The sequence below is a fragment of the Platichthys flesus genome, chromosome 9 (assembly GCF_949316205.1).
Source record: "Platichthys flesus chromosome 9, fPlaFle2.1, whole genome shotgun sequence".
Taxonomy (NCBI): domain Eukaryota; kingdom Metazoa; phylum Chordata; class Actinopteri; order Pleuronectiformes; family Pleuronectidae; genus Platichthys; species Platichthys flesus.
The window spans coordinates 4,545,370-4,560,603 of NC_084953.1; the positions used below are offsets into that span (position 1 = coordinate 4,545,370).

A 15,234-nucleotide genomic window follows, 5' to 3' on the forward strand; every position below is an offset into this window, starting at 1 on the left:
TTTTTTTTTAATAACTTTCCTTATTACTTTGCAAATAATCCTCTCACGTCCCCTCAGATTTATCCAGTAGATACAAGTATTTGAATGAATCTCTACATAGGTCAGATTGTTAGTTCCATAATATATTAAATTATTTATAAGTATTCAAATCGTATTACTGCATTGGTTATGACATGGAATAATCATTAAATTCCCTGTAATTATTGACCTTTAGGACTTTACACACAATCATGAACATTCTCCAGTTCATTTTAACAGCAAATGTCCTCGTGTGATTATCACTGATCAATAAATCATCCATATTTTCAGTCGCATGTTCTGGCTGTAAATTCCAGTATGTTTTTTTACACATAATACTTACCGGACATAGAAGCTTCTACCTTAATAAGAAACTGTGTGAGTGACAAGCTCAGCCGTCCCTCTGTGATCCGCAGCTCGGATAAGTGTCAAGAATAGATGGGATGGACGGATAGAGAGGGATGAAGAAGAGTCAGGCTGTCAGACTAATGGACGGAGACAAAAGGCCAATCTGCAGAGATGAAGAGAGGCGCTGCAGAGTTTAATCCACGGAACTGAAATCTCCCACAGATCTGCTGCACTCCACCTCTTCCCTTTCTCCTCTTTCCTTTCACTACTACGTCTCTTTGTCTCTACCTCTCCTCTTTATCCATATATCGACTAATCCTATTCTTTCTTTCAATGTTTTTCTTTCTTTCTTTCCTTGTTCATCCCTTTCTAATCCCTCTATTGTAAATTATTGCTGGAACACTGTCATTTCCCTTCTGGGTAGAATAATCAATCCATCAATCAGTCTATCTATCATCCATCCCTCCATCCTTCCATCTATCTTTATTCCTTTTACGGTTTCCATTCCTCGGCCCATCCTAACTTCCTCTTAGTCTATTTCTTATATTTTCCCTCCTCCTGTTTTCCTTGTTTTCTATTCGTTTGTATAATTTCTCGTTTCCTATCCTAACTTTCACTTTTCTTTCCTCGTCACTGCTTCCTTTCTTCTTTGCTCTTCCACCTTCCTCCCCTCACATGTTCCACCTCAGCCAAGGAGGTTATGTTATCGTCTGCATTGGTTTGTGTGTTCATTAATTAATTCATAAGGAGAATTTTGCACCTAGGTGAGGGTGTACACACTTTTCTTGTTTGATTACCTCACTTGAATAAGGAAATAGATACCCCCCACCCCCCTCATCAATCCAAAGACAAAGCTCAGAGCATTAGAGGGAACCCAGATTACCAATAGTGACATTTTTATTATTTGTACAATAGAGACTTTAGTACATTATTCAAAACACTTCTTATATACTGAAAAAATGGTACGTCCCAAAGCCCAAAATGGCTCCGGTGTAATCGCTGCACAGCATTTTTTCAATTTTATACATATATTATTTTTTGTAAAAACTGTATCTTAAATAGTATGTACAGATAGCGTCTGCAAAATGCATTCTAAACACATGATATATATTATATATACTTCAGCAATTACATTTCTCCGCATTAATACTCAAACTTAAAACTGGAAGGATTTCAACTTGCATGTGCAAATAAACAAAGAAATAAATAGTTCTGTTTAAAATCGCCACTAAGGTTTGTTTTCCGACTTACAGCTCCACAGCTCCTCTCTCTCCTCGGAGGTCAAAGTACTTTTTTTATGTCACACAACAGAAGAAGCAGCATTCAAGTTGGGTAGGTGTAGGTACTGCAGAAAGCATGAGTACATTCACAATCAATATGAGTCATTTAAAATTTCATTCACAGCTATGTACAGTGACACCGTCCTCAGCATTTGTCCAGCTCTTATGTAGTTTAAACACATAGAAAAGAATGACTGTTTTTAATAGTCATTTACATATATTTATATATTTATATATATAATATATATTTGTATAACACAAATTCACAATTACAGTAGAAATACATTTTATACAGGTTTGGATAGTACATGTGTAGGTCTCCGAGTCATACTGTGCGTACTTCCATCCATAACTTTGTTATAAGTGTCATTATAAAATATCACAATTTTTGAGCAAAGCTAAGGTATATCAATATATTTAGAAAGAATTACCTGAAACATGTAGTAAAAAATAATTATATTATCAAACCTTTTTTTACTCTGTTCGCTTCACAATATCTTTGATATTTCAAACTCTAAATAGTTGTGGGGTGGGTTCCGGTGGTTGAACTCAACCACACGTCCCGTCTGAGCCATTTTGTGTCTCCTCACGTCGAATTAACCGATGGGGAAGGTCGACACAAAATGGCCACATGATGACGCCGTCATGTCAAGCAAAGGTCAGTGGATGTCAGGATGTTGCTTTGCTTTGGATGAAACATTAGAACATGTGCTGCGTTTACATGAAGACAGAAAAATGCTCTTAATCTGTCGTTACTTCCCTCTTGTCTCGACTACACGTGAGAATCGAGGCTGAATTTCATCACATTTCAACGACTCCAACTTTTGCCAGAAACTTCCTCGAACAGCTCAAGTGTCCACATCTGGATTGGAGTCTGGATCCCCCCCCCCCCCGCTCTACTTAATGTCAAGCTTCAAGTGTTATCTGACCCCAGTCACAGGTAATTTTGAACATTCAGTAACAAAATTGGCAAATCTGTCAGTTTGTAATTCCTCAGTTTAAAACAGCTGCACAGAAAATTCAAGTGTAGCCAAAAGCCTTTGTGACAGAGATCATATCTGTTCCCCAGATTGTCTAAAAAGGGAAAATCTGATTCATTGCAGATTATCCCACACGTATGTCTTAGGGTCGGAATATACTTGCTGTTGACTTCACGTGTGAAAGATGGCTGTTCCATGTATCCTGTGTCCGTTTGGTTCGCAGGCTGTAGGTTAAGCAAGATGCAATACAAACATAATGGGTCGGGGGGGGGGGGTGACAGGGTCAATGGGCACGTCATCAGCGACAGAGACGAGACGTAAACTTGCAGTTTTACCGACGTGTCTGATTTAGGGATCTGACATACATCTATGAATCAGCAATCTTGGGGTTTTCATTGGCCAAATGTCGCCATCTTTGTTTATGATGAAATTGCAAGGATCGGTATGTCAGTTGTGTGGCGTTCCCTCTACTGGAATCCTCCAGTTACGAGCTAGTACCTCAGCAAGAAGGAGAATAAGGTTCACGGTGCAGCCAGTTGTGTACGTGTGGTTGAACAGCAAGTATATCACAAACCTCACACCCTGATTCTTCAGTCTTTTCTCCAGAGGTCACTTCAGCAGAGCACGTAGTTTTATCGTTAGCCCAAACTGTTAAACAACAATCCCCCCCTCGTATGGTTTTCAGATCACACCTGGGCCACAGGGAGGTGAAGCTCTAGTGTGTCTCTGTGTAAATTCAACCGGGGAGGCTCAGACTCAGGCTCTGTATGGCACCAACTTTAAAACACCTGTCTCACTGGAACTCTAGAAGCTCTAAAAGTCTAGAAGCTGACAGACCGATGATGGGAAAGCATGCTGTGACCATCACACAACTCACACAGCTATACAGGAGCTCAACATATGGCACGGACTTGAATAATGTTACAGTGAGTTCACATGTGTGTGAGTGGTTTTAAAATAGCATTTCACTCCTGAAATCAGGCTCGAACATAGACAGGGCTTCACTACACAGTTGAACATGTGCCGCACACGGGGGCACATGTGTGTGTGTCCGCCTGCTAGCTCATGTGCATGGCAGTGTGTGTGGGCGTGTGTGTGTGTGCGTGTAAACATAAGCATGACTTGCTCAATAGATGGCACTGCAGGACAAGTTGGGCTCTTCTGAAAAGCTCCATGGACCGAGCCTCAGAAATATATTGCTTTAGCTCCTTTCAGCAAAGCTGTGCAAGCAACAGTTTGAAAACAGAAACGACAAACGAACACAAGTAGCAGTGATGGACGAGGGAAAAGTTTGTTTTTTCTAAACTGAAATAAATCACTGGTTTACTTTAGAAAATCGTCCATTTGGAGAAATTATCCCTGTATGTTGGTAAGAGAGAATTCAGAGTGTGGTTTATTAACAATAAGTATAATGAATCATAAAGTGTTAGAGCTGTCTGTCCAGGCCCCAAAGAGAGTGCAGCTCTAGAAAGCTACAGCTCTACATATGTACACAAGGCATGAAGTCTTAAGTTTTTCCATTTCTGTACATTTCTGGAGGCGAAAACACTGGCAGAGCAAAACTGAAGAGACAGAGAATCAAAGAATGAAACACAAGAAGAGTCAAATAGAACAGAGGAGCAAAAACATGAAACAAAGGAAGATGAAAGTAGCAGCGGGGGAAAAAAAGTAAGAACAAAGAAGAACAGAGAGGTTCATGGAAAGTGAATCATGTGCCACAGGAAACAGAAATAAATCAAATCCAGCGTGAACAGCAAAGTAAAAGAATCAGTGGGGAAAAGCAGAGACAGTGTCAAACAGAATCCAAACCGAAGAAACCAAAAAACAAAATACTCAATTCCATCAGGTGACTGTCTACTGAACTAAACCAACCACAAAATCCAAACTGCAGCAGCCCTGTGGGACTCCAACGGTTAGAGTCCTGGTGTGGTCCGTCCACCCGTCGATCAGGTCCCTGACCGTCAGTCGCCAGAAGAGCCGATATGTTTCCTACGGTACATTTGGCACTAAGTATTCGCCTTTGGTCCAGCAATAGGCAAATAAACGTCTGTGTGTTCCCTTAAAAAGGTAAAAAAGGCGGCTCATTTGTCAGGTCCACACGCCCCCCCCTAGTGGAGGAGTGGCGGCGGTGGGATGGTCGACGAGCAGGGACATGAAGCGTTGTTGTGTTTGTTTTTTGTTTGTTTGTTATAAAACTACTTTTTTTAGCACATGCTGCTGTCTCTCAGGACCACCAAGTCCACCGTCCGCTGGAAACTCTTCAGCAGAGAGACGGCTGTCTCATGCTCCATGTGTAAAAAACTATGTCCGTTAGCCTGCAAGGCAAACACGCAGCACAGTCAAAAGCATGTGTGTGTGTGTGTGTGCGTGTGTGCATGTGTGTACGTGTGTGTGCTGCAGTATTTCCATACACATGTGTACTGTATGTGTGAGTGGGTTTGTGGAGGGATGGAGGGTCACTGCCATCATTATCTCAGTAACACATCACTGTTGGGGAAAAGAGAGAGAAGAGGAGGAGCTACACAGTCATGCTGTAGAGAGAGAAGGGTAAAGACAAAAAAGGGTTTTTAGATGAGTTCATCCAACTAAACTGTAAATCTGTGGAGACAAGATGACGGGGGGGGGGGCACATGAGAGGGAGGAGTCTGCTCGCAACCATACAGCTGCAGTGAATATCAATACAATGGAAATGGACTTGATTTATTTTGATTGACAGAGATCATCACGCAGCTTCCCTCATTTTCCCTCAGGGCTGAAAATGATTTCAGCATCAACATGATAATTTGTGTCTTTGGTATCTTATAAAATCTAGTTGTCTGATAAATCTCAGCTTTTAAGGATATATTTAACCTCAAGAAAGCAGCTTAGGATGAGTTTGATACATCATGATATGAATGTGGAGACTGGTCCCTCTTTTATTCCCACTCCTCATCCTGAACCTCTGTTCTTGCTCTGAGCGGGTAGGATGGGTTAATAAGACCTAATTAAAAACCAGCGTTTATCTCCAATATTCAGCTGGAAACTTTTACAATATGAAGAATTCCAAACATGGGCTGTGTCCGAAATCACCAACTCATTCACTAATCACTATTATACTACACAGGGTATTTAAAAAAGAGCAATATAGAGTCATTTGTACACTTGGTATTAATACTTTTAGGGGATAACACAGCGAATGATTTTCTTTAAATGTAAAGTAAGTTGTTTGCTGCAGTTTGTGCTGTAATGCTTACGTTTCTTCACCACTAGATGTCACTAAACTCTACACACTGAACCTTTAAGTTCTACCCTGACATCTCATGAGGTTTTTTATCCTTTAGCCAAAATGAACCCATAAACCTGCGACTCAAGAGTCCTCTTTATTGGTGGTCACTAATAGATGACGAATGAGAGAGAGGATGTGGGGGCCATGCCAGATTCCATGAAATGACAGGTACGCACAGGCAGGCAGAATATACAGGCAGGAAGATACCATTACAACCAAGTGAGGCAGCTAATCAGTGGCAGTGGGCTACTGTTTACGAGCCTACGTATGAGAACGCCAAGCTAACTGAACCAGGTGAAGTGTAGAATGACTTGTGTTGTCCTGCTTTATGCTCTGCCTCCATGTTTGTAAGAAAAGGGGAAGGCTGGGAGGGCAGGGGATGGATGGAGGGCAGGGGATGGGTGGAGGGCAGGGTGTTGCTTATTTTCCTGCCTGTTTAATGGCGAGTGGCCGTTACCTGCAGTATCTTGTCTCCAGGCTGCAGAGCGGAGGTGGCGGGCCCGTCATGCTGTACCCTAGTAACAAAGATACCCTATAAGTCAAAATGATACACCGTTAGGACGACACAGGGACACGATGGTTTAGAATCTTTGCCTTTCTCATTCTCAGCTCAGTAGCCACCCACCCCCCCACAAAAAAAACTAAAAACATTTCTGCCCCAAAGAATTTGGAGAGGCATGCAAATGTTGCTAATAAAACTTCTGAAAATTCATAATTTAACCATTTAAGGTAGTTGGGTTTACATTTGATCAGCTCTTTAAGTATAGATAAGGACTTGCTTTATGTAGACATGAGGTTAGAAAGAGAGAAAAATAGATAAATACAGAAAATTGGGAATAGGAATTGCTGTTGGATGAGTTCTGACTGAAGGGGAAAGAAGTAGGTCGCAGGGAGGCCAGAAGATATTTCATCCCCCCCCCCTATTCTTTTTGTTTTGGTCTTTCCCTCGATTACCCAAGGCAGAGATTGTAAAAACACCAACATCTTTTCACCGGGAGCTGAAAGATGTTTTTTTTTGGGACACACAGAAAGTGTGAGACAATGCAGCCGGATCGACTCAACATGTGTCAACAGTGTTGTGCACGTGTTGAAGACACAATAGTGAGTTAAACACATATATGTGCCAGTTAGCCAAGAACGATGTGATGCAGTGACAGTGCAGCAGCACCTACACACTACAGTCGGAGTGAGAACAGGAACACACACACGCACACAAACACACACACTTCAGAGAGTACGTGTTAGAAGAATTAGTTATAGTTCACGGTATAAAGCGTTTTTATACAGTGAGCCTCATACAAGTACACAAGCAAAATACTTCCGATGAAGTGGCCATGAATATTAATTTAGTGCACGAAGTGGCGGATAAATCCAATTTATGTATAAAACATTGACTTCAGTGATTGTAATTTGGATGTGGCCACTTTATTACTTATTACCATTCACATATGGAGCTCACTGTACGTCACACATGAGTTTGTTAGCAGCTACAACCTGAGCAGAGTCACAACAACCAAACATGTACAGATCGTCGAAGCTGTTGCACACAGAGCGGCAGCCTCCTGCAGAAACTTCAACATTCATTTATATGCATTATATAAATAAATGATGAAATCCTCAGAGTATTGTTTGACTCATTTTGATCTCAAGCACAGAAACATTTTCCTTTTAAACAAGTGCAGACAATCTTAGTTTATGAGTCAAAAGTAAAAAGGACAATACTGAGGGTGAAGTTTTTGCAGCTCAGCGATAAAACGTACACACACTTGTCTCCAAACATTAACAGTTGATAAGTGTGTTTGTTATCGACAGCAGCTCAGTGTGCAATGACAGCGTCGGATTCACTATCCAGGAGCAGAAAATCGGATTTTTCATACTTTCAATCCATGTTCTGCTCCTTCAAACTCTGACTCCTGGTCCTAAACTGAGTGAATCCATCAAAGCCAGGGGTCTCCCTCCTCCAGTACTCGCTGTCAGACCCTCAGTGTCACAGCTCGTCTTTCAGGTCAAACATATAAGATCAAACCTGATAATGACTTCTGGCTCTGGTTTTTACAAAGGGTCTTTCATTGGGAAATCTAAGTTTTGGAAACTGTCAGACATAATGTGGCACAGAAACTCTGTTCTGAGTCATTTGTTTCGTAAAACTTCAAATAAATGTCGTGTTTATTAGATTATGAAAATACTAATTGATAAAAGCCAAATCAGTTTGTTGTATGGACTAAAATGAAATAGAATAGCAAAGATGCTGTGAGCTACAATTACAGACATTGAAACGCTAAAATATTCTGTCGTTTTGTTGATAAAATTCAGGTTTGTTCCAGTCATTTCAAAATAAGAATTTAGAGGCAAAACTAGAACAAACGGCAAAATGTTCCATAAGAAAACAAGAAAAACCTGAAAATTATGACTGACATAACAGGCTCTCCAATTCAATCAGACATTTTGCAGATGATTCTGCTTCATGGGCCCAAGTGCAACAGAGATGGTAATAAAAATGATTGTATTCATTAATAATAATTGTTATATACGTTTATAATCGATTCCCATAACTATCAGGGCTTTAAATATCAAATAATCATTTGGCTATTTATTTAAAAAATGTACAAACTTATCAATTCATATTTTCATGGTACAATTTAGCATTAATTAATAAAATGCTATATTACCATTTATGTGACACTCGTGATCCTTCATATAACATTCATTTAAAATCAAGTGTTAGAGATACAGATACAACAGTCATTAGTTAAGTGGGAACAAGTTTTTCCCTGAGATAAAGCAGAGGATGGGTGCAGGCAACAACACCGGCCACAAGGCGGAGACACAATCCTGTTGAATAGTTGTGTTCCGCTCTCGAGGTCACAAGCACAGATGTGTGTGAGTAAAATGTATCAGTCAATCTGTTTCGATCCACTTTTAACCTTTGAGTCTTGTGTCTGCCACTAATCACATTAAGATAACATTAGAACAATGTGTGTGTGTGTGGTCTTCAAACTGGATATGAACGTCCACTGAAACTAAAATAGTCGCAAGAGCCTCAGAGAAAAAGAAATGAGTTCTCGTGAGTCTGACGATCAAACCACAATCATAGGCATCAGCATCTATTTGAGCCAAAAGAGCTGACGACTCCCTGATAAGACATGAGAGAACGCTCTGATGACCTCACTACTACGTCCAGACTGGGAGAACCACAGAGCAGACACCAGGTGAACTGGTGCAAGGACATAGGACGGTTTCAAGTTTGAAAGTCAAATATCCACCGTGATATTGTACTTTGTGCAAAATCCACATTAGCTGACATCACTGCAGATACCCAGAGGCTCAGCAGCTGACTCACCATCACTGTTTTTATTTTACGCTATAGTAAAGCTGGCGAAGAAAAGTGACGTAATTATTTAAGAAAATATTTAGCAGGACCACTTGAGAACCTGCTCGTCTGCATCGACTCCACTCGCTGCCGCTGTGACATTAATAACGGACAAACTGCAGCGGCAGGTGGGAACTTTATGGATTCGACGGGAGACAGGAAAGACTTAATGAACCGTTGGAGTCAGCAACTCACCCCGGTCCTGTTCTCCAGATTAAAGTTAAACGATGAGCCGACACTTTCTATAGCATCACCTCACACCCACGCCTTAAATCAATTCGTTCTATTTTTAGACCGGCTGTCTCGTCAGCTCCTCGGCTGCTCGACATCTGAAGCCGGAGCAAGTCGGTGAGAATCTGTCATACTTCCCGTCCCCGAGATCAGAGTCTTGCACTGTATCTAAAAAAGAACAATCACCCACGGTGTCCCAGAACTGAGCAGCCTTCCTAAAATAGCCCCGTGTGCAGCCTCGCTCCTTTTACACCGTAGAGCACAGCAGCGTGTTTCTAGGACGAGCTGCCATGTGCACGAGGCCTGAGGGATGTGAACCCCCTACACACAGGCACGCAGTGACAGACAGCAGCCACACACACAGGTAGAGATTAGGGAAGTGTCAGGCCCGGCTTGTGTTGAGACGTTACGCCTGCACGTGAGCAAGAATCTATCGGAAGATATTCAAGTATTTAAGTTTTCCTTCTTTCTAGAGACCTTGAGGAGCCTGTGTGGATGAACCAGACACCGAAAATTACCCGGTGAGTGATGTGCAGATGCATAAATGTGTCGTTGAGGATCAAACAGGTGCTTTTATATCACGTTTGACTGATTCCATCCTCTCATCTGATGCTGTCAAAGATTTTTAGTGTGTTTCAAAAGTGTTGAGTTGTGTTGTATTTTACAAATGTACGAGAAATCAGAGTCTACGAGTCGGTTCAACTTTTGTTTATCGCAAAGCAAAGTTAACCAAGTCAACTGCCCCCCCGCTGATCGACAGACACAACAGAGAGAGGCGAACCACTGCGGTAACGAGCAGCAGTTTCCATGGCAACACTGGGGTAAAGCCGGCGGGGAGGATGTGATTGGCTGGTGGGCGGCCGGGCCGGGTCGGGTCGTACCATGTCGGAGGGCTTGAAGGGGTTCCCCTGGCCACTGATGCCACCAGAGATACTGAAACCGAGACCAGGGTTCTTCTCTATTCTCACACACATCTAGACGAAGGAAAGAAAGAAAGACAGAGGAGAGAAGAGAGAAGAGAAGGAAGACGACTCAGAGTGAAATACACAGATATGAAGAAAGCATGGAAGAGATACACAACATGTGCAACAGTGGAGGAACCTTTTAAATGTGATGTGTGACACGTTCAGGAGGCTAAACTGGAGGTCGTCAGTTCTCTGGCAACAACAAGGGAGCCACAAATATCCTTGTCAGAGATTTTCTGTTTGGAATGAAGTCATCTCATAACCAGTTGATCCATGTGGTGACTTCCAGTTCCCACCTAAACCAGTACAGTTTTTCTTAACCTGTTGAAAGCAACTGATGCTGCTACTGTGTTTTATTTAGTCTCTTCAAGGAGATTTTCTTTCATAGCCGTCATCTGACATCATCTCATCCTCTTTGTCTAATCTGGAAACTGGAGCCTGACCAACGTGGAGTTTAGGGCCCATTGCCGACACTGATACTTATTAGGATTTTTCAGATGTTGCTATCAACGCTTGTAGTTAAAGGTTCAGTGTGTAGAATTTAGTGACATCTAGTGGTGAAGTTGCGTGTTGCAGCTGAATCCCCCTCATCTCCCCCTCCCCTTTCAAACATGAGAGAGAACCTGTGGTAGCTTCAGTTGTCATACAAACTCAAAAGGTGTTGAGTTTGTCCAGTTTGGGCCACTGTGAAAAACATGGCGGCCTCCATAGAGAGGACCAGCAGACTTTATCAGAGTATTCTGCTTTATTATCATCAGTTTCCAGTCTTATTGAATGGAGACCCAAATCCTCAATTCTAATGTCTTTGCCAACCTAGTTACTTAATATATATTTAGCCGCCCGTCATTAGAGCACAGCCCCATTTTCAAACAGACCTCCACCATAGCGTTTGCAGACAGATGGACAGTAAGACAGAAAGACAGACGGAGGGACAGAGGGACAGACAGACAGAGGGACAGACAGACAGAGGGACAGACAGACAGATACCTGTTCCTGGAAACCATCCGTGCTCTTCTGCCCTTTAGTCTGCAACAGGCAGCGAGCGCTCTGAGGCCGCGGGTTGGTGTGGGTGGACATGATGACCTGGTTACTGTGGACCATCCCCTGGTTACTGTGGACCATGCCCTGGTTACTGTGGACCATGCCCTGGTTACTGTGGACCATGCCCTGGTTACTGTGGACCATCCCCTGGTTGCTGTGGACCATCCCCTGGTTGCTGTGGACCATGCCCTGGTTGCTGTGGTACTGGGGGTTGGTGGCGGGCAAGGAGGGTTGATGGGAGCTGTGGGAGGAGTGGGGGTTGTACTGGGGCTGGTTCCCGGACGGGGACAGGGCCATGGGATGGCCGCTGCTGGAGTAAGGCTGACCAGGGGAGGGGAGGCCTGGACAGAAGGAGAGAGAGAGTGAGACTGAGGTAGAATCTGACTCCACATGACATTAAATGGGATTTTAAGAAAGTAAACAAAACAAAATGTATGTTACAGTGTAAACCACAAATTAATATCATTTATTAATATGTTTTATATTTGAATCAATGGATAATGTTTTCCATAAAATGCCAGTAAACAGTGAAAAAGTTGTGTAACAGTTTCCTGAAGCCCGAGACGGACAAAAACTGGATGTGTTTGACTTTTTCACCTTCTAAAGTTTCAAAGTAATTGCTGTTTATTTCTAATGGATCCATCGACTAACAATTGCAGCTCCATCCTTAGTCCATAACATTTTCAGATTAGACAGGACACAAGGGAACAGCTAATGAATGCTAACGGTGATGCTTGGGATCATTATGTTTAACGACCCTCGGTTCAAATCCCCAAAACCTATCCAAATTCAATTTTCTACATTACATGTGCACATAAACTTATAGTTTAACATTTACCTTGAGACATGTTGCCTTGGTACTGCCCAGGCCCCCCAGAGGGAACAACTGACAGGGGCATCCCTGGTTGGTACTGGTTTCCCTTACTCATCATCCCGTCGTAACCCTGCGGCCCGACCACGCGGTGAGGCGTGGTGGAAGAGGAGGAGGAAGAGGAAGTAACGATCATGGTGTTGTGTGATTGGTGGGACGTGTTGTGGGAGTGGGCACTCTGGGGAGAGAGAAGGGACAAGCCCACATCCACATTTAGCTGCATTTTAATGACATTTTAAATATCTTCATTCCCTCCCAACAAAACCCCAAGATCCAGCCGTTCACCTTTTTCATGAGGTTGTCTGGTGGGACGTCTCTCCTGCCGAGTGAGTAGGGAGCCCACTGGTTGCTCCCTGACACCCCCTCCTGGTCATTATCCAGCATGGCGGCTTGCTGAGAGGGCGTCTGTGAAAGAGAGAGAGAGACACATGCAGAGAGACGGGATGACCCTCTGTGAAAATGAGTTTTTAACTTCAGTCACTTATTTCAAGTATTTATATCTCGCTGCCAAAGTTTCAGGCCTGGTTGAGTGAACGTTAGCAACATTAGGGTTTGGTTGGTTTGTATGTTTGTTTGTTAGCACGTAGAGAAACACTATTGCCCCAAAACCTGGTTAAGGGATGCGGTATAGGTGGATCTGGATCAGGGGATGGATCTCAGAAAACAAATCATGGATCATAATAAGAAGCGACAGGTTTATTTGGGAGACCGACTTTTATGAGTGTGTGTAATTTGGTGCCTGTGGCGAAAAGATGTGATGGGTGCTTTTTCAGAGATTGTAAAATGTTTCCCAGTTCAAAAATGCAAACAGAAGGGAAATAAAAAAGAACCAATATAGCTTACAATAATAAGTGAGCCAGACAAAACCAACAGCTCCATAGGTCGGACAAGAAGTCGAGATAATACAGAAGAGCACTTCAGAATGATTTAGCTTCTATTTCAGTTGTTTTGGTAACATTTCTTCATTCTTCACTATCAATCAGATTAATGAGACCTAAACACCAAAGTTGCATCAGACTCGCTGATCCGTGCAGGTTGAGAAGTTAGAGAAGATAGTTGTAATAACCGGGGTCATACTAGCAGTAATGGCAGACAGTTAAATAATAGTTGGTGGTAGCTGAAGCTGGGTGACGAGGTGTCAGTGGCAGCTAGTCTCTGTAATTACCTATGTGAGCAGTAATAAGGAGAGTACCAGGGGTTCATTGTTCTCAGAGGGATACTCACGGCGTTAGCAGACGGAGGAGGCGGCAGTGGCAGCCAGCGGCCAGCAGGGGGCTCATGCTTAGTGTTATTGTAAAGGTTAAAGTTCAAAGTGCTGCTGCGACCCTGGCTGTGACCCTGACAGAGCATGCCCAGCGTGAGCGTGTTGTGCTTTAGGACACCACTCTGATTGGAGAAGACAACATCACATGACATGGGTGAATGTGGTGGGGGGAGGGGAGGGGAGGGGAGGCGGAGCCAACACAGCGGGCTGCAGCGTGGCGACAACACACTGTGAAGCTCCACAGACGAACAAACAAACACACAAACAAACAGGAGTAACATTGATAAAAACAACAACAACAACAACAAGAGTGCAGAGTTGCTGAAAGCACAGAGAAATGTTAGCTAGTGGTTGATACAGTACACACAGAACATCCTGTCATACAAGCAACAACTGGTGGATCAGTTCATTCCAACAAGAGTGTGTGTGTGGGGATTTAAATACACAATAAGCCCAATCCTTCACTAGAAACTGATAATTACAATAGTTTGTTATGGTATTCCAAGGCAATCTTTAAGCCTTATTATAGAAAATGTAAAACTTTGCCTGTCCCTGATCAGTTAATTCAAGAGCTTCTTCAGCAGGAAACTTTTAAAATATGACGAATTCCAAAGAGAGCATAGTGCATTTGTTACAGCAGCAGCAGCTCTTCTTTTTGTCAAATTTGTTCGTTAATGATTTATTTCCATGTTTTGGAACAAAGACCTTTGTAAATTAAATATGAGACTATTCAATTTTGTCTAGGCCTTTTTTGAGGAAGTTGAGTTTGAAGACTTTTACAGACCTGCTGACATATATGTTATATCTTTGTTTAATCTTTAACTATTCAAATATTGACAAGGAAAGAGTGTGCAACAATTAGTGAGATTTCAAAAACGGGCCACCTGTCGGTGCTGTCCAGCTGCCAGTAGTTTCATATCCAAAATAATAATAATAATCTTGATGCATACGCTGCCATGCAAAATATCCTCATCTTTTATATGTATCTCAAATTCACTGCACAAGATCAAATTATTGTCACAATGCATATTGTTGAATTGTGTTTCGTCAGTTGTGGATTTTTCAGCACTTATCCACAGTAGTGAGAGTGCAGCAGTTCAGGCTGACAGAGCGACACACATGCAGCCAGACAAATGTCTGATCAACCTTACAACACAGACTTACACAGATACAGACAGGAAGGGCTTCTGAGTGCTGTATGTGTGTGTTTGTGTGCGTGTGTGCAATCTCCCTTTTCAGTGTACGGTGCACTGACGTACCCTGTCCAATCGCTTGGCCTCTATGTGCCTGAGTAGCTGCTGCCTCCAGTCTGCAGGCATCTTGGAGGTGATGTCTTCGGGTTTCAGTTGCACCCCAGGTCTAATTTTGATGGTGTCATCTAGTGCTTTCTCGGGGCAGGTTGCCAGGGTGTAGTCAGGGGGCATCTTCTCCAGCAGGGCGGCCATGGTGGGACGAGCTGACACTGGACGGGCCTGAGGGTAACATTTTTATATCTGGTGTATTTGTGTGTCACTCACAGTGTCCCAACCAAAGGCAGGTTGTCTTAACAACTTAATAAGGTAATGATATGTAGGTAATATGCAGGTCATCAGTCAATAGTT

General features: G+C 42.7%; 1 protein-coding gene across 3 annotated transcripts in view; it reads right to left on the reverse strand.

The window, feature by feature from the left end:
* Positions 1-1,246: 1,246 nt before the first annotated feature.
* Positions 1,247-15,234, reverse strand: part of lrrc7 (leucine rich repeat containing 7) — an 89,465-nt gene continuing 75,477 nt past the window's right edge. Inside the window, exons 26-32 of one of the 3 annotated variants that reach the window (XM_062396330.1) lie at positions 14,893-15,105; positions 12,655-12,774; positions 12,337-12,547; positions 11,445-11,839; positions 10,374-10,466; positions 6,349-6,406; positions 1,247-4,941 (exon numbers count right to left, since the gene is read on the reverse strand). In XM_062396330.1, the coding sequence (XP_062252314.1) occupies positions 6,395-6,406; positions 10,374-10,466; positions 11,445-11,839; positions 12,337-12,547; positions 12,655-12,774; positions 14,893-15,105 (1,044 nt within the window). In that variant the 3' untranslated portion in view covers positions 1,247-4,941; positions 6,349-6,394. Of the gene's footprint in view, positions 5,158-6,348; positions 6,424-10,373; positions 10,467-11,444; positions 11,840-12,336; positions 12,548-12,654; positions 12,775-14,892; positions 15,106-15,234 lie in introns of all 3 variants that reach the window. The other 2 variants (XM_062396329.1, XM_062396332.1) reach the window with 2 other exon arrangements.